Below are 24,172 nucleotides of genomic sequence, written 5' to 3' on the forward strand. Positions count from 1 at the left end.
GCTTCCTACAACCTGTTACCCTGCTAATGGGTAGTGCTGAACAAAAAGTTCTCTGGCCAAATAGCTTTAGAAAAAGCTCTGTTAAAATGGTTACTCAGGCTCACTTTTTTGTAGGACTTACCTAAGCCTTTAATATACTAATATGAATCCATGAAGGTGAAAATAATAGTTCTTCTAAATATATCTGTTGAAGGAGCATTTTTTCTACAAATTTTCTTAAAGGCCTGGTGTTTTATGAAACACATTTTGAAATGCTTTTTTAGATTAGACTATGGTCTCTTTCAGTTTTACAGATTCTGATTCAATAATTGTTCACAAGAAATATTTGGGGGGAAAGTGATTGAAGTGGAAAAATCTGTGTTTAGTCAACCCCATTCAAAGAATAAAGAAGCACTGTATTTTGATTACTTGGAGGTTGTTTTCTATAATAGAGCAAGGAGAAAGCAGAAGATTAACATTATTTTATTTATTCCATCCTTGTGAGAATATTTATTGAGACTTAACAGCATGCCAGACATTACTGTCGATGCTGGGGTTTTCATGATGGATTAGATCAGTACTCTCCCTGCCCCCAAGAATCTTAGAGAAATCAGCAAGAGTAAGATATCCTGCATGTCATTTAATATTTTGTGCTGAGTCTGTGCGTCAGAGGTCTCATTTTTAAGTTTTCCTTCAAGTTCTTAAAGTTTGTGTACATCCCCTTTTGTAGTAAACTGGATTCAGGCTCGTCATCCTTCTATAATTAAAGAAAACTGGGGGGATCCATGAGCAAATATGCATAGGCACACAATATGCAGCAAATATATGTACACCAAAACACATACAAACCGTACTCACAGATCCTGCCGAGATCATCTTTATCTGAGTAAAGGTAAAAATAAAACACACCATTGACATATACATGCTGTTTTTAGAGCACTGTCCAGAACACCTATATTTTAAAATAACCAGGGGAACTTGTGAAAATTCAGATTCCTGGGCTCTGCTCCAAATATTCCGATTCAGTAGGGCTCAGGAATATGCATGCTAAAGTAGTGCCACTTAACATACTTATACACGCCAACATTTAGGAACTTCAGATTACTGGTTGTGCACTGAGAGCGGGAGCTTGTTGCCAAGCGGCCCTAGATTGGACAGAGGGACTTACCTCACCCTGGTTGCAGTGAGGGTTGTCAGGATAGAAGGCAGGCACCAGGTCTCCCAGTGCGACCAGGTAAAGAAGGCGCCTGCAACATAGCAATGTTCAAAAAGCACCAATCCCTTTTCCTCCATGGTGCCTCAAAGAAAACACAGCTAACAGCTGTGCACACCTGGGCTTCTCACTGTTTCCTCCCTACTGTCAGATGTTTTACTTTGTTTCCATGTGAACTCACTTATGAGGAGATCCCTGGATTCTCTCCAAAGAGTGGGAGATCCACCCCCAGGCTTTGCTTTCACTATTATTTTTAAATTAGATTCAGGTATTGATAGAAATCCAAATACCAGAATGCAGAGGCTTGTGAGATTGGTCTTGTCACGTAACACAAAAATTCAAGAGCGTACTGGTTTCAGATCAAAACTCTAGAAGCCTCCATCACCACATTTCCTGTTTGTAACTGAACAAAGTACACACGAAAGATTTCAAGACACAGAAGAGAGAGAAAACTGAGGTACAGTTAAAGACAAGTTTTACTGGCACACTACTTCTAAAGCGACAGAGCAACATTACTGAGGAAAAAAAGTTTGTGGGAGCATTTTTAATCCATATATTTGCCTTATGGTTACATAAGGATTTCTCTGAGAAAAGAAGCATGCCAGGTAAGCGGTATTTTTAATTCTTTTGTTCTATTCCTATGCCTATAAATTCACTAAATAATTTCCATGTCCCCATCCAAAAAACACCTAACATTTGGGAAGTAAATCAGTTTACATGTTATTTTTAAAGTGTGAGATAGCCTTTAGTATAATTAGAAAATACTTTGAAATATTTTACTGAATATAAGTTGATTATTTTCTCTTAAAAGAAAAAAATGGGAGGTTTTATAATATAAAGCTAGTTGTAGCTTTCACTGGTGTTCACTGATAACTATGCCATTTAAAGTATCTGTTATTTTTAAAGAAACTTGTTGATCATGCGTATTCCTCTTTAGTTTAGTTATAAAGCTGGTTAGTACTAACCACATTCTAATTCCTTTGAGTTTAGGGATTTTATTACCTTCCCAGACATTAATCCAATTGTCAATATCAGAGAGCTGACCATTCTGCAAAGGCCAGTGAAAATTCGATTGCTTGCAACATGGATTACAAGGGTTGAATCCCCATCGATTAGCTGGATGTCTGTTCCATGTTGATAGTTCATTCCTCTTTCATTGTTTTACATACTTTTTATTTCTTTAATAAAAATCTTTTTGTTGTAAAAGAAACCACACATATAAAGTGGGAGAACTATGAAATATACATGAAAAAGAAAAAAATTTCCACAGCTCCCATCACCTTAAAAATCATAAGATATTATGTTGTATTCCCTTCCTACTTTTATTTCTATACATTCTATATGGTTTGCTTTTCCTACATGAAATAATAATGAACATAAAATCATATGTCTAGATTTTTTGCTAACATTAGAACGTAATGATTTCCCTTTTTATGAAAACTTCTGCCTAATCATTTTAGATGAATGTAGACTATGACATTCATTGGGTTAATAACAGCTTCCTTAGTTGTTTTTTTATTGTTTGACATCTGTGTTGTATCCAGTTGTATTATATTTAAAATGACAGAAAGTTGAAAATCTCTATAGCTTTTTCTATATTAAAGATTATTTTCTTGGAAATTCTAGAGTTGAAATTACTGAGCAAGAGGTTATGAACACTTTAAGTCTCATTATTACCAAAATACTTTTCTAAGACTGCTACCAAGTAACTTTGATCCTAGCGTGTGTCTCCTGAACAGTTTGGTATCATCTAAAAAAAAAAAAAATCTTTACTGAAAAAGTGTAATATGCTAGCCTATTGATAATACTTACTTTGATTATAATAAGGCTGAACACTTTCACATGGGTTTTTAAACTATAATCATACAATTTGTGCATTGTCTGATTACATCTTTTGCTTAATTATTGTGCTTTATCATACTTTTAAGATCAATTTGTATGAGCCACTTATAGGGTAAAGATATTATATATAATCCGTGAATTTGCTTTCCAATGTTTGGTTTGCCAAATTTTAAAAACAATTAATTGGATTAATCACACAGCTGATTAATCGCATGATACCTACGTAGGATACATACGATTTTTGCACCTGTCTTCACTTTTTTCCAGGTTCATAGATTAGCAAAGAACAAAATCAATTGTTGCAGTTTTGCTATGCCCTGGAAAAAATAGACATGGCAGTACTATTTACAGTGGCCATGAGCTGATGGTGTTGGGGAACTCAGGAAGTGTGGGAAGGTCAAAGGCAGTGAATATGGCATTCAACTATTTCCAGGATTACTTAATTCTAATTTTACGATAGATGTGATAAAATTTCATACCATTTCCAAGTTTAGATTTTCCCTTTCGAGGTAACATAGGAGTTCCTCCATGGTCGGTTGAGAGCTTCTGCGATTCCACAGAAGAGATAAAAATACCAAATGTTTGCTGTTAAAGACTCAGATCTTAAAAGGAGAGGGGGAGAACAATGTGAAAGAAGAGAGTCAGATTACAATATGTTTTACATTTAGACAGGCGAGGTTAAAAAAGAAAATAAGTGTGAAAGAGTGAAATTATTCCTGGTTAAGTAAAACGAGGTATGAAAAGAAAAAATGCAAATCTTTCCTTTTCTTCTACCTACATGCTTTATATTCGCTGCATCAATCAATGGGCCAGTATCATAATTCCTACTGTGTTTCTGCATGCTCATAAAATCAATATTAGCTGAATCAAATGGCAAAAACAATTCTTGTGGGCTACCCTTAGTGTAAAGAGTGTGCCACGATTTAGTTACACATTGCTGTTTTTCAAAAAAAGAATTTTCATTGTTTTTACTCGGTTTTCTTTTCCCTTGAGCCTCAATCTCCTTTTTTGAGGACAGTAAGCCTTTCCTTTAGAGACTAGGTAGGACTAAATTATGAATCATCTTTTAAACTGAGATGTTCTTTAAATTAAAGATGGGTCAAAGACAACGTGTTTCATCATTTAATTTAGTTAATGTTTGCAGTGATTTTAAGGAAAGTCAATTCGGGAAAGATTGTCACTTACTAATCATAACTCTGAGAAATAACTGTGCACAAATTGCTAGTTGATAATAAATATCATTACCCTCAACCCAAGGGTTTGTAAAATTAAAAAACAAAATAATCATCATCATTGTCATTATCATCAGCATCATTACTGGTCACATTTCTGGGCATTTTAAATTTCATTTAATTTTCTCAGTGTTCCCCAACTAGAAAGAAGAGATAAAAAATTAACAGGCCTTCTTAAAACATTAAAGTAACATAGTAGTTAAAATTTTGTTGGATGAAAATTCCCAACAACCAGGGCATCTTCCGAGGATATCACTAAGGTGCTTCTCCAACAGAAAACAGTAAGTACAGAAATAAAATGAAGGAGTAAATACAGGAAAAGAAAGACTCATCAACAGCAGGGATTTTGGCAACACTTCAATCTTAATAGGATTTCTCAAGTTGACCAATCCTAATTAGAGTTTAATTATAAAAGTGCCAAGTAGCCCAGTATTGGAGGAATTATACAGTCTTAAAATCTGCCCCCACCTCACTCCACATGTATGCTAACAAATTCAGTAAGTGTTGCTGAAGAGCAACCATGATGTACTAGAAAGAGGGACCTTGATGTCACACAGATGGGGATCGGACCTCCAACTTTACAATTGGTTTAGTGAGGTTCAGTGATATGTAAGAAGTCACACAGCTCATAAATGACTACACTCTTTCTTTCTCTACACTTCAAAGCAGACATTCCAATGCCCTGTATTGCTGTTGTCTGTCTTTCCATCATAGTCCTTCCTCGACATACACCACCCACTTTTCAAATAACCCTCTGGTCACAAAAGACACGTATTTAAGGTTGACAGATTTCAAATTTGGCATTAAAAACAATATTTTATTTACTCAAAAGCCTGGGAGTAGATTTGAGAATCCCTTCCAGTGCTTCTATCTATGACTCTAATGCCTTTTATTGATGGGGTGATTGTGATGTAAGTGGTGGGGGAGGGGGGTGGGATTTGTGGATACTGACAACGTGTCACAAAGAGTCATCAAGAATGCATCTAGTTCCACACCAAACTATCATCACGGCAAGAAAGTTGCTGTATAGGTAGAATCCATGGGGATTGTTATATCAGAACTTTTTCTTTGAACTTTCTGGGGTGTCTAAAGTAGATATACACATTCATGGGATGCAAAAAGGAGAAGGTCACTGCTCTGACAGAGTTTGCAAGCAAGAAAGAGAAACTGTCATGAAAAGCCGTATCTTATATACTATAAACGTATGCACTGGTCTCAGTTACAGACTCCCTGAAGGAGAAACAATTAAGGCATTATATGTATTGCTTTTCTGTTGTTAATTGTTTAAATAAAGGCTTCTGTAGGAGTCATATCTGTCAGCAGAAAGACAATACATTTGCTTTAGCTAGGCTTCCCTCCAGAGTACATGCAAGTGTGAATTCTAAATACAGTGGCTGCCAAGTACTCTTGGCTTTAAGGGAGTCAGAGGTCTTATAATTAAAGCTACTACTATTAACCCTTGGCAGTTGAATGCTATATAGAAACTTAAATTATGGTTTTCCTAGCTGTCATTGCCTCACTAATAACTTCTTGAGGCCTTTGGCTTTTTAACAGTGTAATAGCTAAATTCAAATTGTGTGGGAGGTCTTTTTAAATTGATAAAAGCTTTTTAAGTGAAAGTAACTATAATTATGGAATAATAATAGTAAAGATTCCGTTTGTTGGGCAAGAATTTTTGAGCACTTTGTGAATCCAGCATTGTAAGAAGCATTATCTGTACCGAATAGATATCCACATGCATATGGAGATATACTGAATATGGATAAAGGGAGGTATGAAAGTGCGTGTGCATGTGTATTCGCATCTATATGGATCTGCCATTCAAGTTGAAAATCTCCACCATGTAGCTACTCAATACCTTCTCATCTGTGTATGTTTTTTTGTTTTTCAAAATGGGGGCATTTGTTGACAATCAAAAAATTATGAAAGCTGGGGTGCCTGGCTGGCTCAGTCATTATAGCATGTGACTCTTGATCTCAGGGTTGTAAGTTTGAGCCCCACATTGGGTATAGAGATTACTTAAAATTAAAATATAAAAAAAACTATTAAAGCTATCAAGAATGTCATGAAATAACAAAGCTTCTAAATGAAAAGCTTCCTGTTTAAAACTCAGATCACATTACACAAGGAAAAAAATCTTGGAAAACAGAAGTCTGGATAGGGAATTGCAGACCCCCAAAATCAATAGGAAAACCAGAAACTATGCTAAGTATACCCTACCCTTCAGAATTTGGCCTGTGTTTTGGCCTTACTGTTCCTGACACATTTTATGAAAATTACCAGGACTTTCCTTAAACCCTTTATGTAAAATGTAGGCACATGACATTGATTTGGTTGTTTCTTTGTAGTTGAAAACAAATTATCTTCTTGTCCCAATTAATGGACTGATAGAACTTTTTCAGTGCTCCTTTTAATTACAAAGAATAAAGGGAAACTTCTAATTGAAATACAATTTTGTGCAAATGATAGGATATTTTATAGCTAGAATCAGTGTAATTATAAAAATAAGATTAAGGGTTTTGCCTTGAAGTATACCTTTTTACACTGTGCTCTACTTTATTTACCCAAACCATAACCATTTATTGAATCTATACTAAATACTAGACGCTATGAGAACTAGAAAGAAAAAAAACACTAAAGAGAAGGTAAATTGTTAGTTCTCTCAAGGATAAGTTTTAGAAATCTATTATTCTTTTTATTTATTTATTTGCTTTCTCGCCTCTCCCCTAGAAAGAGAGGTAATAGATGTATATAGCACAGTATAAAGGGTAACCAAATAGATCAAGACAAAGGAAAACAAGGAGCAAGGGATACGATTAAGTCATAAAAAATAAGTATATCATATTATCCAAGAGATTTTCTTAAGATAGATTGTGTATCAAACGATACATATAGACAGATGGCCAATAGCAATTTTCACATGAACTAGAAGAGCAAAAATGTGACAGTCCTTGAGGAGATCCTCAGCTTCTTCTACCTGAGATACTGAATGACATATTAAATAATATCTTCCAGTCCATAAAATTCTTATAATTAATTAATTCAGTAGCAAGTTTTATACAGCTGGTTCTTTTTCTTAAAACAAGATTTATTTTGCCCTGATAACGTAGACAGAAAATGTACAAAATGTAAGAGAACAAACAGAGTGACAGTGTTTAAATTTTTATTTTCTGACTATAACCTGAAGTTCAGTATTCTGTTGCCATTTTAGGGCAGATTGTCAGCTGAGAGGGAAACCACTTTGATATTCTCTTAAAACATTTTGGGAACATAACTGGGACATGTTCCCAGAATAGAAAGCCATCAAAGCCCATTCCGCTTTCATTCAGAGGTAGATCCAGGGACAACCTATAGGCAGGGTCAAAATTTCCTTCCAAAATCAGTTTTGCATCCTTTCAGCATGTGCATGATTGAATGATCAAGGTTCCAAAGTGTATGTCATAGGATTTGATGCAATAATTCTAGACTGGACAATTTCTTCTTCTTCTTCTTTTTTTAATTACAAATTTTCTAAAGTAAATGTTCTTTAAAGTTTTTACTTAAATTCAAGTTAGTTAACATACACTGTAATATTAATCTCAGGTATAGAATTTAGTGAGTCATCACTTACATACAACACCCAGTGCTCATCACAAGCGCTCTGCTTTATACTCATCACCCATTTTGCCCATCCCCCCACCCATCTCCCCTCCAGCAACCCCCAGTTTGTTCTCTGTAGTTAAGAGTCTTTTATGGCTTGCCTCCCTCTTCCCCCCGCCCCATCTTCATCTGTTTATTTCTTAAATTGCACATATACATGAAATAATATGGTATTTGTCTTTCTCTGACTTATTTCGTTTAGCATAATACTTTCTAGCTACATCCACATCGCTGCAAATGGCAAGATTTCATTCTTTTTTTGATGGCTGAGTACACACACACACACACACACACACACACCAAATCTTTATATCCATTCATCAGTTGATGGACATTTGGGCTCTTTCCATAATTTGGCTATTGATGCTGCTATAAACATTGGGGTGCATGTGTCCCTTCCAATTAGTATTTTTGTGTCCTTTGGGTAAATACCTCTAAATACCTAGTAGTGCAATTGCTGGGTCATAGGGTAGTTCTATTTTTAACTTTTTGAGGAACATCCATACTGTTTTCCAGAGTGGCTGCACCAGCTTGCATTCCTACCAACAGTGTAAGAGGGATCCCCTGTCTCTGTATCCTCACCAACATCTGTTGTTTCCTGTGTTGTTCATTTTAGCCACTCTGACAGGTGTGAGGTGGTATCTCATTATGGTTTTGATTTGTATTTCCCTGATGATGAGTGATGTTGAGCATCTTTTCATGTGTCTGCTGGCCATCTGTATTTCTTTTCTGGAAAAATTAGACTGGATGATTTCTCTTTTTTTTTAAGTTTATTTATTTATTTTGAGAGAGAGAGCACACACATATGAGCAGGGGAGGAGCAGAAAGAGAGGGAGAGAGAGAATCCCAAGTAGGCTCCATGCTGTCAGCACAGAGCCCGATGCATGGCTTGATCTCAAACTGTGAGATCATGACCTGAGCTGAAATCAAGAGTCAGCCACTTACCCAACTCAGCCACTCAGGACCCCCTGGACTATTTCTAACACAAGACTACAAGTCACCCAATTTAGCCAAAGGTAAATTGTTAATACATCTATCAAATGCTTCATTTAAAACAATGCAACTTTCAGGTCAACTCTAAAATAAACTAGCTGTGATATGTGTTCTTAGGTAAACTGTGCTATATTGTGGCATATAACTAGTAGGCTGAAAAAAATAATAACAAATATTTGCCTAAAACAATAATTATAAATAGTTATACTTTGCCCATTCTTTTGCTAACAATAACCAGAAAAAACAACTATTTCATGAGGCCATTCTTGATTTATGAAGGTAGAACCATGTTTTCAGCATAAAGAAAACCCTTATTTTTCTCTTCTCATAGTAGGACAGTGTGCATTTTTAATAAGTAAAAGTAAAGATATTGATGGGTCTTCAAGGCAAAAGTTGAGGAATGAAGGCATATCCCACTTCATGCTTCTGAAAGTTATTGTGTGTTCTGTGAGGAGATTATTTCTATTCATCCTGACTCTTAAGTCATTAACATCCCAGTTTTATGCAGGCATATATTTCCTAGGGTTGTAGCTGGCTCATACAGCTTACCTCAACTAGTGGTATTGTTTAAATTCCTTTCCCAGAGAATTCGCTGACACTAACCAAACTCCCCAAAGACTGATTTTTAAACAAGAAAATAAAATTTTATGTTTATAGTGGTGTACACCCCATAAATTTAATTAGATACCTAGCTGTTAGCACCAACTTCCTTGTATCAAGTTCTTAGAAAAAATATAATAATCTGTAGGTTTTTTGGTAAATGTAGGTTCAGGGCAGAGAGAATTAGGATGTTGTTCATGAGTACTTTCACCAAGATTACAGCGGCCTAATGTGTTACTCTTCTTTTCACAAGGATCTATCTCATAGCTGCTGGGAGGTAGGTCTTTTCTCAACAGCACTAGAGACAAATGTACTATGATCTTCAACTTGTCTTTCCTAGATTGTGAGTGTGCCTAGACCTCATATTTGATCAGAACTTTTCTGTTGGCCCTAGTCATTACATTGTCTGTCTTTATTCCACTTGTCTTTTATTTAGTCAGTTGACACGTGTTCAGTGAGAACCTACTTTGTGCTGAATAGGTTACAGAAATAATAACAGGAGTCTCACTAGTAGGGAGATGAGAATAAGAATAACGATAGTTTCCAGTTACGAGTTGACTAAGTCATGGGAATAAAAGGTACAACATAGATAATACGGTCAATGGTATTGCAATAGTGTTGTGTGGGGACAGAAGGTAGATACACTTGTGGTGACCGTATAATGAATAGAAACATACATCTGAAACTAATGTAACCTTGTGTGTCAACTACACTAAAAATTTTTGAAAACGATGCAATAGCTAACATTTATGGGGCATCTTACTGGCGAGGAACACTCTTCTACAAATCTCCTTACATGTCTTAACTCACTTAATCCCCACAAAAATAGGTAAAATGAGGAAATTGAGGCATGAAGACCAGGATGAATATGGCGTTCTTTCTGTCCTTTGGGAAGTTCACAGTCAAGTAGGAAGAGATTTTTACACATAGATGGTCATCTCAATATTTGTTGAAACGTAGGGGGGTGTAAAAGATGTCACTTGGTGGGGGACAGGCAGCATAGAGCAAATGCTTCAAAGAAAAGGTAGTCTTGAAGGATGACTATGAATCTGTCAAACAGCTGAGGAGAAAGGCATTTCAGGCAAAGGAGCAAATATACAGAGACATAAGGACATGAAATGTAAGTATGGTATCTATTGAGCATCATAAGTGCTTCAGAACGATTGGAGCAGGGTATATTATTGGGTAAGTATAGCAGATAAGTCCTAAAATTAGAAAACTTAAAGCAACATTTTGTGGAAACAGTTCATGGTAAGGAAAGAAAAGTGTTGTGATGTTCTCTATGCTTAGGGCAGAGATAAGAGCAGGTGCCTTCTCATGAAGTACCCATGTCACAGGCTCCAGAGAAAAGACAAAGGGACAACTTCCTCCACAAACCACGAAGGAGGAGACTACATGAGACAGTGTGTGGGAAGATAGTAGCTATCAGGATGGGGGTTGATGTAGTGTGGCTGAACCAAAAGAGCCATAAACATAAAGTCAGGGCCAATTAACTAATAGGATCACAGGCCAGACCAGCCTGAGAAGGATCTTCTTAATATTGTGTTTAAAAAATTTTTTTAATTTTTTTAATGTTTATTTCTTTTTGAGAGAGAGAAAGAGAGAGAGAGAGAGAGAGAGAGAGAGAGAGAGAGAGCCCTGCAGGGGAGGGGCAGAGAGAGAGGGAGACAGAGAATCTGAAGCAGGCTTCAGGCTCTGAGCTGTCAGCACAGAGCCCGATGTGGGGCTTGAACCGACAAACCGTGAAATCATGACCTGAGCCCAAGTCTGCTGGTTAACTGAATGAGCCACGCAGATGCCCCTTAAAAATTTTGTTTTAATGTTTATTTTTGAGAGAGAGACACAGAGCAAAAGCAGGGGAGGGGCAAAGAGAGAGGGAGACATAGAATCCGAAGCAGGCTCCAGGCTCTGAGCTGCCAGCACAGAGTCCAACAGGGGGCTCAAACCCACCAACAGCAAGATCATGACCTGAGCCCAGCTCAGATGCTTAACTGATTGAGCCACCCAGGCACCCCTTAATATTGTGTTTTAAAACCTGGGCCATCAACGGGGCATCTGGGTGGCTTAGTTGGTTGAATGTCTGACTTCAGCTCAGGTCATGATCTCAGGGTTCATGAGTTTGGGCCCCTTGCTGGGCTCTGTGCTGACAGCTCAGAGCCTGGAGCCTGCTTCAGATTCGGTGTCTCCTTCTCTCTGCTCCTCTCCCACTCACACTCTGTCTCTCTTTCAAAAAATAATAAAATAAACATTAAAAAAATTAAAACCTGGGCCATCAAGATATCAAAATCCTTTCAGATGTGTATATCTTTTGACCTCACAAATCAAGAATTTTTACCTGAGGGGTGCCTGGGTGGCTCAGTTGGTTGAGTGTCTGACTCTTAGTTTTGACTCAGGTCATGATCTCATGGTTTGAGAGTTTGAGCCCCACATTGGGCTCCATGCTGACAGCATGGAGCCTGCTTGACATTCTCTCTCTCCCTCTCTATCTGACCCTCCCCCGCTCACCCTCTCTGTCTCTCAAAAATAAACTTTAAAAAAAGAATTTTTACCTGAAATAAAAAATTAAGGTTGGATATATAGTTTTAGCTACAGATATTCATCACAATACTGCTTATATAACTAAAAATCACAAGCAACTTACATGTCTAATGATAAGGGATTGTTTAAATAAATTATAGAAAATTCATTCAGTGGAATATAAGGCCGCTAAAAGAAAGGAAAGCATATTTTATTTATAGGAAAAGAAGCACACTATAAATTGTTGGGGTGAAAGGAGATAACAGTATATTCAGTATAATTGAATCTTATGTCTCTGTCCATAATCATTTCTATACAGAGAAAAATAATTCGAAGTATATGAACCAAGGTTTTCACAGTGATTGTCTCTTGATAATAGGATTATGGTTGATTCTTAGCTTTCTTTTTTTGCTTGTCTAAGTTCACTAATAGTTTTTAATATTGAACACGGATGATATATATAAGTCTGGCCTCTGGGTAGCAACTAAAGTTCATTTGTTTGTCACCAAATACAGTGACTGCAAAGGGTGAGTGATTAGAATGTACTAGACTGAATAACCTGAAATGATAATTGTGAGCTATCTTGATAGAAAACATAGTGTGTGCCCTCAAATTACCTTAAAATGTGAAAGAATCTAGAACTAGGACTTTTTCTTTACTAGAAGAAAAGAAGTCTTTAATAACAGAATTCATGTATATAACCATTAATTTGATAACAAAGCAGAAATTAATACCTCTGTGTTGTGATATAGCAAAGAAGGAAACTGAGACCCATCTGGGAACTAAGATGGCTTGTTGGCCTCATTCTTCACAATTCTGGTTACATTAACCACCTGAAAAGGACTATTATCAATGGGAGGTAGAGAACAATCTTTCTTTGAAAGCATGCCTTAAAAATTCCCTTTAACCCAGCAATTGTATTCCCAGGATCCTCTTTCTACAGATAAGCTCACATATGTGTTAAATTCCTGTCCAATGAAGTTTGTTGCATTATTGTTTGTAAGAGAAAAACGTTTTAAAAAATCAGAATATCCATCTTAGAAAAATGGGTAGATGAATTATATTACAACAGCACTGTGTTATTCCATGCCACCACTACAGATAACATAACATGGTAAAAATCCTCCAGACGCACTGGTAAGTTTTTTTAAAAGGCTAATTAGTATAATATTAGTGACCCATTTATGCTCTAGTGGAGAACCTTATATGTTATTCTATATTTTGCTATTGCTAGAATTTTTAAAATTTAGACTTAGTATGAACTTGTGTTTTTTTCATAAACAGTTAAACATAAAAACCAAATAAACAATTCTAGGAATGTAGGCAGTATCGTGCGATACCTAGAATTAGTAGTACATTTTAAATAGTTAATGATTACTGTGTTGTAGAATTCTCATAAATATTTATGGGATTATATTCATAATGAATAAATAAGGCCTTTCCAAACCTTAGTGTTTTTAACCAAATTAATTTGTAGGTTTATTGGAGGATAAAAGACTATTCAAGTCTTCTCAATTTTCTAAGACTCTATGAAACATAAAAATTCCCTTAAAGAAAATAAACCACCCATTTCACCACCACCATCAGTTAACTTGTCCCATTTACTAATTAATTATTTTAAAATGTTTGTAAATTATGTACATTATATATGATACTACAGAGCAGAAGACAGAAATGGTCCTATTCTCTGTGGAGTTTATGGTATTCTGAACATTTAAATAACATGGTGCAAAAATAGAGACGAGGTAGCAGACATTAGTGAATAGATTTGCTGGTGTTTAAAGAGCCACAGACGGGGCGCCTGGGTGGCTCAGTCGGTTAAGCGTCCGACTTCAGCTCAGGTCAGGATCTCGCGGTCCGCGAGTTCGAGCCCCGCATCGGGCTCTGGGCTGATGGCTCAGAGCCTGGAGCCTGCTTCCGATTCTGTGCCTCCCTCTCTCTCTGCCCCTCCCCTGTTCATGCTCTGTCTCTGTCTCAAAAATAAATAAACGTTAAAAAAAAAAAATTAAAAAAAAAAAGAGCCACAGACTAGTTCAAACAAAAGCAAAGTATATATAAATAAACAATATGCAAATTATATGCATATATGTATATGTACATCTATATCATAAATGCATATATATTTTATATATTTAATTATATATATGCCTATATTCATTTAAAAATAAATATGGAAAGAAAGAAAGAAAGAAAGAAAGAAAGAAAGAAAGAAAGAAAAAAAGAAAGAAAGAGGGGCGCCTGGGTGGCTCAGTCGGTTGAGCATCCGACTTCGGCTCGGGTCATGATCTCGCGGTCCGTGAGTTCGAGCCCCACGTCAGGCTCTGTGCTGACAGCTCAGAGCCTGGAGCCTGTTTGGGATTCTGTGTCTCCCTCTCTCTGACCCTCCCCAATTCATGCTCTGTCTCTCTCTGTCTCAAAAATAAATAAACGTTAAAAAAAATATTTAAAAAAAAAGAGAAAGAAAGAAAGAAAAAAGAAAGAGAAAAAAGGAAAGAAAAAAGAAAAGGAAAGAAAAAAGAAAGCAAGCAAGAAAGGAAGAAAGAAAATGAAAGATCTATTCAAAAACACAGGACCACTGAGGGCAGTTCAACAACCACTACAATGCCAACAAGTACTCAAAGAAAACAATTATAATTCCATTTGGATTGAATCTGGATGTTCTTGATTTTGAACCAAAGTTTTTATAATCAGTCACCAGTTGTCAAATTTTAGCAGCAACACTAAAAATGTCTTTCATCAACACTAAGAATGTGGGAAACTTGCTTCCTTTTGTTCATGCTGAATGCAGGGACTTACCACCAATACCCATTTGAAATCTATAAGAAACCTTTGTCTGTCAATGGTAATTAATTTTGTGGCAGAGGATTTGTTCTTCATTATGAATAAATACTATGGTTTCAATTGTGGGAATACCCAATTCAAAACAAATTGGTAAGCAGCTAATATATTATAGCTATGTTTGTTTGTTTGTTTTCCAGAAAACCCTGGATGCCACTATTATGTCTGGGTAATTCTAGCCTTTTTGGGATTAGCTCTGATTGTATCACTGATCTTCAATATTTCCCACTATGTGGAAAAGCAGCGACAAGGTAAGACATTTTGAGAAATAGCCACACATCTACTCCCGCATGAATGGAGACTGAGTCACTGGAAAATCTACAGAAGAAGACAATTTTATGAAATGAGATGCAATAGGATATTTTTATATGTAGAAAATCTATTTGATACTTTTTTTCCACTCTAAAGTTTTCTTTTTATTTTAAAAATACAATCATATTAGAATATGAACAGACTCCCAATCTTTGCTTTATCTCCGCCCTGAGATACAGAGTAAGAAAGAATTGTCCTGGTAAAATGTAGTTTTTCTTCTCCAATTCAACAGTAGTTGAGAAATTGTAATTTATTCTGTAGCAGCCATAAAGATTCTCACTGATACGTGATGGGAAGAGTGAAGACTAAATTTTCAAGCTTCTACTCATGCCTACTCAAACCCCTCAGCATCAAGTCAGAGCCTCTAATGTGCAGTAGGACTGTATTGGGATCAGGAGAGAACTAGAAAAGCAACAGGCTGACCCACAGGCATTATCTAACACTCCCAGGGTCAGCTTTTCCTTTCAACAGCTGGTGAGCAGTTTTAACCATGTGGTTTTCATCCTCATGGGCATGACTGAAATAGTGTAGTGTGCAGCAATTGGCACAGTATTTGCACACTATTGGCATTCAGCACAAGCGTGTCAGGTGGATGGATGGATGGATGGATGGATGGATGGATGGATGGATGGTTATGCAAGTTCACCTATTTCTGGGAAAGGTCTTAATATGCTAGAGCCAAAATTCTATTGGGGGCAGGACATTTCTGTGGTAATAATGAATAGAAAACAAAATGTCAATGCTTTTTAACAGATGAAAATAAATAAAATGAAGTTAATAAAATTACATTAGAAACATGTGACCCAGAAAAACTGCAGGGCGCTAATTTAGAACAATAGTCAGATTCTGGGGAGAGTCCTTGATCCTCTTATGAGTGTCTTCTTCAGTGTTGCTAACACAAATATAAAATATAAAGAAGAAGACATTATTGTCACGCCTCTCAAAAAAGATAAGAAGCACTAGAAAGTGAAGTGGCATAGTTGAGGTCACACATCTACTCAATAGCAAAGCCAAGGATAAGGGCCCAGTCTCTCTAATTCTCTGTCCAAATTGGTTTCCACGAGCACATTCTGTTTTTACACTGTTGATCAAATGTCCTTGGCCAGAAAGCCAACACTCTTTTAGGATCTCTATTTATCATTTCTATGCCTGAAACTCCAGGCAGGCAATGCTTTTTCATTAGCAATGATTTCAGCAATTAATTTTTTTATCAAATATTTTTTCAAATACATTTTATAAGTCAGATACATCAATGACCCACCATCCAACATCTTCGAAAAAAGTTTTCTTCATAAAAAAATGAGCTAACATTAGAATTCTTTTTTTTATAATAGCTTAACATGACTATACTTTAATTTCTTCACTAAAATGTTTTACGAATTCAGATAATATTGTCATTTGAGTTGGAAAAAGGTGAACGTAGAGCCATAGAGGTGAAATGTCTGCAAGTGGAAGCCAGGGCAAGAATAACCATCATGAACTGGTATTTCACTCTCCCACTGATTTCAGTGACAATCATCCAGAGATCTGTGTGGGACCAGGGAACAAGTGGGCTTTTTAGTTCTCAGTTTTGATGGTTTGTCCATTGGAATTTATTTATCCATGTTCATACCATTTGCCATCATATGAACTCCTTTTGAGAGTTGTTTTCTTATAATGATTAGTTGACCACTACTAAAAGACTGTAGACTAATTTTTTAGAAAGAAAGAAAGAAAGAAAGAAAGAAAGAAAGAAAGAAAGAAAGAAAGACTTTTTCCTTAAAAAAAAAAAAACAGACTTATTTTATTTTTTTTTCTTTTCAATTGTACAAACCCTTACTGCCTCAGGCATGCCATAAATTACTTTGTCTAAAAGCAGTATGGTAGGAAATAACAGTTTTTTAAAAGCAGGAAATAGTAAATTACACTTATTGTTGTATTTTTAAAATCAATTTCAGTTCTCTCAATTTGTTTTTAGCATCATGGCTTTTGAAGTCAATCTGTCATGAATTAGAACCCTGCTTTCAATATTTACCTGGGAGATCTCTTATACAAGAAGCATAACTTCTCATAGTCTCAGTTCCCTTGTCTACAAAATGTGGAGAATATCATCTATACCATAGGGCTCTTGCCAGAATTATACAGATACCTCGGCACAGTGCTGGGGACTGAGGAGGTCATTCCTGCATGGCGTGTAGCCCACATCACCACTATTGGTTGCCCTGGTGCTTCCTTCCCTCCTTCCACAAACATTTGTTAAAGGCCCGCTATGACTATGTATTATCCCATTTAACTTTAGTGTTGGTTATTTCAGGGAATGTTAGTTCCTCTGGCTTCTCACTGCTCCCACCAACTCTATATTCTCTAGGTCCTCTCCAGCTCCTGTGTCACTTCCTGCCCCACCTCTATATTATCTAACACGATTATGCAATAACCTCTATTGCTGTGTTCTTTTAAGTAACATACAGGCTCATTTTAGAGAGTTTTCCACAGGCTCTCATGGAATCAGTTCTAACCATTAGCCTACTGCAAATTACTTTATTTGAGCAAAACCTGCCCTTTGTAGGTAAGCACACAACCCTGGGTCATGCATTTTATTAGCGTACAAACCTCAAATTAGCTTTGCACAGTGCTCACTGATGCCAAAATGCCTTTCATTCTCATCCCACCTCCCTTTTTCTGTTTGCAGCCCTCTCCCGAACATCTCCGCTTCTCCTGACGGTTTCCCCCAAGCATCAGTAGTAACTGCCACCCTTGCTAGTCCACGTGAGCAAATAGCGCTTTCTCACACAGGGGTTCCAGCGGGCTCTGGGATTAGTTCTGCCAACTGACTTCCTCCCAGTCCTGCTAAAGACTCCTCCGGCTTTGTTTCTCCTAGCCAGACAGACCAGAGGAGATTCAATTATGTTTGCCAGCTTTTCTGCCACGTGGTCTGGGAATACAGTGCCTCTGTATCCGTGTCCCCATGGAACTTTTTATTTTTGCATCTTTGTGCTACTCTTTGTGGCTAAGAAACTTGCAAGATATGACTCCACCTAAGGCGAAGAGTCAGTGAATGAGTTTTGCTGGTGTATTAAACAGCTTACAAAAGAAAATCTCCACCCCGGCAACAATACAGTATCTACACATTCAATCAGGAGGACATGATAAGCCTCTCCTTGATGTTTTCTGTAGCAGTGCTAGGTAGAGGCTTTGTAATGGAGTTATCCCTTCCTCCCAAAATAAACCCTACATTTTATGTGATTCTTTGTCTGTTCTTTGGGAGGATTATATTTATTTCTTTTTCTGCTAGGAATGTATTAGCTTTGTCTTCCTTTAAAACCAAAAAATATCCTTTATCCAACCTTTCTTCTCTGTTCTGAGAAGAAGGATAAATAAGTTCATAGTTTGCTCATACATCAAAGTCCTATCAGTATATTTCCTATACGCTTGAAAATTATGGCACATTTTTCACATTTTCACATGAAGAATGTATCAAAAAATGCTATTATGGAGTTTAAGTCATGTGCTGTTTTTTCTTGTTATGTATTGCATATGGAAGAGTAAACACTATAAAGGGGAAAACATAAAAGCAAATGTTTGCTTACATCCTCTCAACCATGAACCTGACCGCAAGTTGTCTATATCTGAATCATAGAAAGGATTATGAAAACTCACCCAGTTCTTCTCACACAGAATCTTGCAAATGCAACTGCTTCATAGCAACATAAAAACTGCTTTTTATTTGACTGAATATCACTGAGATAATTGGGTAGCTTTTAAATCATGTCATTTATTTTTATTAAAAACATTTTTTTAAGTTTATTTTGAGAGAGAGAGAGGCAGAGGGGACAGAAAGAGAGGGAGGGGAGAGAGAGAGGAGAGAGAGGAGGGAGGGAGGGAGGGAGGGAGGGAGGGAGGGAGAGGGAGAGAGAGAGAGAGAGAGAGAGAGAGAGAGAGAGAGAGAGAGAAATCCCAAGCAGGCTCCAAACTGTCAGCACAGAGCCAGATGTGGGGCTCAGACTCATGAACTGTGAGACCATGACCTGAGCCAAAATCAAGAGTTGGTCACTTAACTGACTGAGCCACCCAGGCACCCCTATTTTTAACTAAACTTATAAGCCTTCATGACGGAGCAAACTCTATTCAGGAGCCTGAGCTTGCTGACCTTTCTCCTTAGCTCCAACCTCTAAACTTTTGATTACCACTCCTCTATTTATTTTTTTTAATGTTTATTCATTTTTGAGAGAGAGAGAGAGAGAGTGTGTGTGTGTGAGGAGGGGAGGAGCAGAGAGAGAGGGAGACACAGGATCTGAAGCAGGCCCCAGGTTCTGAGCTGTCAGCACAGACCCCGACTTGGGGCTTGAACTCACACAACGTGAGATCATGACCTGAGCTGAAGTCGGATGCTTAACCAACTGAGCCACCCAGGCACCCCTACCACTCCCCTATTTAAAGAAATCATATACTACCATACTTCTTATATTAAGGATGTAAAACTAAAACCACACAAGTACAGATCTCCAGCTCCGGATTACACATCTAAATTCCAAGAGGAGTGGAGAAGGTGGTGTCCTTGACCTTTTGAAGGACCATTTCTGGGTGCTTCTTCAATATGATTGGTCTTGATGTATCATGTCCTTTACCCAGTACTTACTTTTTTCCCCACATTGTTTTAATTTCCTTTCCTTCCATGTAAGCATCACATTGTTATATTGTATCCTTCATATAGTGGCTTCTGTTTTCTTTTTCCCACAAATCTTTTTGGTCCAAACCTAGTTTTCCTTTTCTCTACTGATAATCCATCCAACATTTTCTTTCCATAGAGCTATCCTTTCACACATCACGTTGGTATAGTTTCCAGGTACCAACATTCATACTCCAAGCACCTCCAACTGGAAAATCCACATTATCTTTTAAAAATATTAGTCTGAGAGCTCCTGGGTGGCTCAGTCAGTTAAGCATCTGACTTCAGCTGGGTCATGACCTCAGAAGTTGTGAGTTTGAGCCCTACGTTGGGCTCTCTGCTGTCAGCTTGGATCTTCTGTCTCCCTCTCTCTGTCCCTCCTCTCCTCTCTCTCTCTCTCTCAAAAATAAAAATAAAAAAATAAAAATAAAAAACATTTAAAACTATTAGTCTGTGTGGGGTAACCTTTGACCCCATGCCTATGTTTTCTTATTCTATTTAAGTAATGTCACTCTTTATTTTTGCCTTCAAATTCTTTGTTTATTTTTAATTTTTTCTTTCAATTTAACACTTACTTGATGACAATCCTCTTGCCAGAAGTGAGATTCGGTCATTTCACTACAAATCAAGCTTTACTTGCAATTAAAATTTCATTTTAATTATACCAACTTGTTTTCAGCTAATCCATTTAATGAAGAGATTGAATTCAAATCAGCACAGTCAAGTTGTGGCTTATTATATGATTGGATTTAGAATGTACAATATTGAAAATCAACTGTCATTTTCTAAAATGTTTTTAACAAAAATTATTTCATTTATCTTCTACATCTACTCACATGCTGTTGGCATTATTATCTCTATGGATAAAGAGAATCACAGGTATTTTGTTGTTTTTTTTTTTAATGAAGAGTGGTTTGGTTTTTTTTTTTTAAGTTTATTTATTTTGAGAGAGAGAATGACAGAGCATGAGTGGGGTAGGGGCAGAGAGAGAGGGAGAGAGAATTCCAAACAGGATCTGTGATGACACAACACAAAGCCCGACATGGAGCTTGAACTCATGAACTGTGAGATGATGACCTGAGATGAGATCAAGAGTCGGATGTTCAACCGACTGAGCCACGCAGGTGCCCCAAGAATCAGAGTTTTAAAAGTGATTTGCATGTTGGCACATGGCAAATGCACTGAAGAACTGCTACCCATATCCACTCTTCTGATTTCTCACCTTGAATTTTTCTGTGTTACATCAGGCTAACTAAATTCTTGTATATGCATTTTAATTCCAGGCAAATATGAACAATAATTAATGACCTGAGTATAAACATTTCTGTCATTTAAAAAGAACTCAACACATACTTTGTATTTTCCAGTTTTCAATATTCTCGTCTATACTAGCTAATTTTTCTTATGTTTATTGATATTATTTATGTTTCTGAAGCTTTCCGATCTTGTGTTTCCATTAACTTGTGGCTCTGTGCAACAGTAGACTTCTCTAGCCTCCCTCAACATCCATCTGTGTTCATGTTCACAAGACTAATCTGAAGGTAGTCGAAATGACTGCATCTTTTATATGCAGGTCATGTTAGGGCATTGCCTGTGGGCTAGAAGAGGAGCCTTTCAGATATATCCTAAGTGGATCACACTAATCATTTTTGGCCCCATAGATGCTACGTATACATGCTCTGCAAAACTTCCTACATTTGGTCCTTCACAGAATTCTTCCAAACACACTGACATGTGACAGGTCCATTTCATCCCCCAACGTGATGATTTTAATAATTTGTCCCAATAATGTTTCTCTAACAGTTAATGACCTCTCTGAAGAATAACTTAGCTTTGTCACACATAAATCTAACTAAAAATAATCTACCTAGTTGTTTGGTGACTTACTCAGTCATTTGAAAATATTTTTGCCAGTTCCCTACCAATATGGTGTTTTTTTTGTGTGTTGAAACTGAAAGATCACCCTTTGGTCACTATTTTCTCTGTGATATTGCCAGACACTCAGATAATGATGGGCTTCATTTTTATAGAAATAGCTTTCACAAGATTTTGCTATTTAATGTCAGGTTGAATAACATACAGTCAAAATATACCACATATCACAGTATTTGCTATATCCATTCAATTAAACATCTAAGAAAATTTACTGATGAACAGATAATACAGACTTGTTCATAATATTAATCTTAATTATTAAAACTGTGTCCTAATTTTCCCTTAATTTCTCTCAATAATTCTTTATGAGTCTATTGCTTTTCACCAAAAAAATTCTTAAAACTATTTTTTTTCCAGTTTAAACATACATATTTAATTTGAAGTAAGAATACTTCCTTTTATTTGCATTTGAGCTACCATCTTCAAGGTTTTAACAGTGGGTTCCTTTTGGAAACTTGGCACATAATTTTTTCATGGTTTTTATAAGCCTACATCAGATCTCTGGTCAGTATTGTCACTGCAGACCAGTATACTGTTTTTCTTTCTTTCTTTCTTTCTTTTTTTTTAACGTTTATTTATTTTTGAGACAAAGAGAGACAGAGCATGAACAGGGGAGGGGAAGAGAGAGAGGGAGACACAGAATCGGAAGCAGGCTCCAGGCTCTGAACCATCAGCCCAGAGCCCGACGCGGGGCTCGAACTCACGGACCGTGAGATCGTGACCTGAGCTGAAGTCGGACGCTTAACCGACTGCGCCACCCAGGCGCCCCTATACTGTTTTCCCTAAAAACCCACTCTACTGTTTTGGTTACTTTTAGACTGTGTTCCCAACTTTTTACAGTTCTCTTCTCCTTAGAATCTTCATCTGCCCTTACTTGCATTTGCCCTGAATCACATCCAGAGCAACTTCCTGAACATAATTTTTATGTTCCTGTTCATGTGACAAGAAGTGTTAACAGACACTTCAGAAATAAATACATAAGTCTTCTAGGATTTGTTTTGTTTCATATTTTTTTGTTTGTTTTTGGTAGGGAAGAAAAGCTTATTCAAATCACCAAGGGCAAAGAGGGAAATATGACAGAAGGAGGCAGAGCTGTTTCATGGAATGTGAAGACAGAAGGGACAGTGTGCCCCCACCTACCTTGTATTGCCCACCGGAAAGGCAGGGGTAGAGGTCCCCATGTTCATCACTTGGTGTTCCCCTGCATAAAATGGCCACACATGAAGGCTCTATATCACTTCCAGACTGTGTTGTGTTTCCACCTCAAATTTCCAAGAGAGAAGAATGGCCCAAATGAGATAAGATCATTATATCTGGTAGTGGTGGCCAACTGTCTTGATTTAAGATATTAACTGATACTGAGGACAATGAGGCTAAGCTCCCCTTACAATATTCTCAAGAAGATTTAACAAATGTAATGTCAACTTCTTTAATTTATCTATTTTTAATATCTTTCAGGTAAAATGTACAGATGCACTGAAGACTACATTCCCAGGTATGTAGAAAATAAGTTCCATATTATGATTCCCAACTAATAAGGGGAAGTAATAAATGCTATATTGCTTTTAGGTTTGGCTTGGGGTTGTCACATTTGGGTAAAAATAAAATGAAAAGTGAGTTTTAATTATTTTTACTCCTATCTGAAGATCAAGAACTATACTGTTATTATTTTCCCTAGTTACTCATCCTGAGTCAATAACAGAGCTGGTTAAGGGACGAAGTGAGACTCTAACCTGGTATCTACAGAATTCTTGTCAATTTCAAAAGGCTATATCCTAGATTATGATTCAAATCAGATTGTAAGAATTCAGTCTGATTATATATAGAATTGTGTGGCCCTTAAGAAACCAGGGTGGAAAAGGAATCTAGCAATACCTAATAAAATTTAAGATATACAGGGGTGCCTGGGTGGTTCAGTTTAAGCATCCCACTTTGGCTCAGGTCATGATCTCATGGTGCATGAGTTTGAGCCCTGCATCAGACTCCGGGTTAACAGCTCAGATTCTTTGCCTCCCTCTCTCTGCCCCTCACCCGCTCACACTCTCTCCCTCTCAAAAATGAATAAATGTTTTAAAAAATTAAAAAAAGATATACATACATACACAAATACATGAAGATGCTTCGTGGTGTGCTCCTTTGAAAAGTAATGTCAATCAATAGGGAACTGTGATAAATCAACCCTAAAATTATATATGGTTATAGATATAACTTATTCTCTTTAACACCTGTTGAATTAGTTGCAGGGAAGTTTGTATGATTTTTCCTTATAAAAAAAGGTTTATGGTATAAACAATAGTAAAGAATTTTCATTTTCTTGCACAGTATATTCTGGCCCAACTGTGTTATTACATTGGAAATTTCTCCTTTAGGTTAAAAAAAAACATCTAAATATAGAGAATTTCCTAGAGGACTCTTCAAGACCTTTCT

The 24,172-nt window shown here is 36.8% G+C and overlaps 1 protein-coding gene across 3 annotated transcripts in view; it reads left to right on the top strand.

Annotated features, from left to right (window-relative positions):
* The first annotated feature begins 1,512 nt into the window (after positions 1 to 1,512).
* LOC122229658 (T-cell receptor-associated transmembrane adapter 1) overlaps positions 1,513 to 24,172 on the top strand; it is a 38,485-nt gene continuing 15,825 nt past the window's right edge. Inside the window, exons 1-4 of one of the 3 annotated variants that reach the window (XM_042955002.1) lie at positions 1,513 to 1,797; positions 14,994 to 15,104; positions 17,834 to 17,910; positions 23,204 to 23,240. In XM_042955002.1, the coding sequence (XP_042810936.1) occupies positions 15,004 to 15,104; positions 17,834 to 17,910; positions 23,204 to 23,240 (215 nt within the window). In that variant the 5' untranslated portion in view covers positions 1,513 to 1,797; positions 14,994 to 15,003. Of the gene's footprint in view, positions 1,798 to 5,197; positions 5,277 to 14,993; positions 15,105 to 17,833; positions 17,911 to 23,203; positions 23,241 to 24,172 lie in introns of those variants that run through there. The other 2 variants (XM_042955003.1, XM_042955004.1) reach the window with 2 other exon arrangements.

Source organism: Panthera leo, chromosome C2 (assembly GCF_018350215.1).
Source record: "Panthera leo isolate Ple1 chromosome C2, P.leo_Ple1_pat1.1, whole genome shotgun sequence".
Taxonomy (NCBI): Eukaryota; Metazoa; Chordata; class Mammalia; order Carnivora; family Felidae; genus Panthera; species Panthera leo.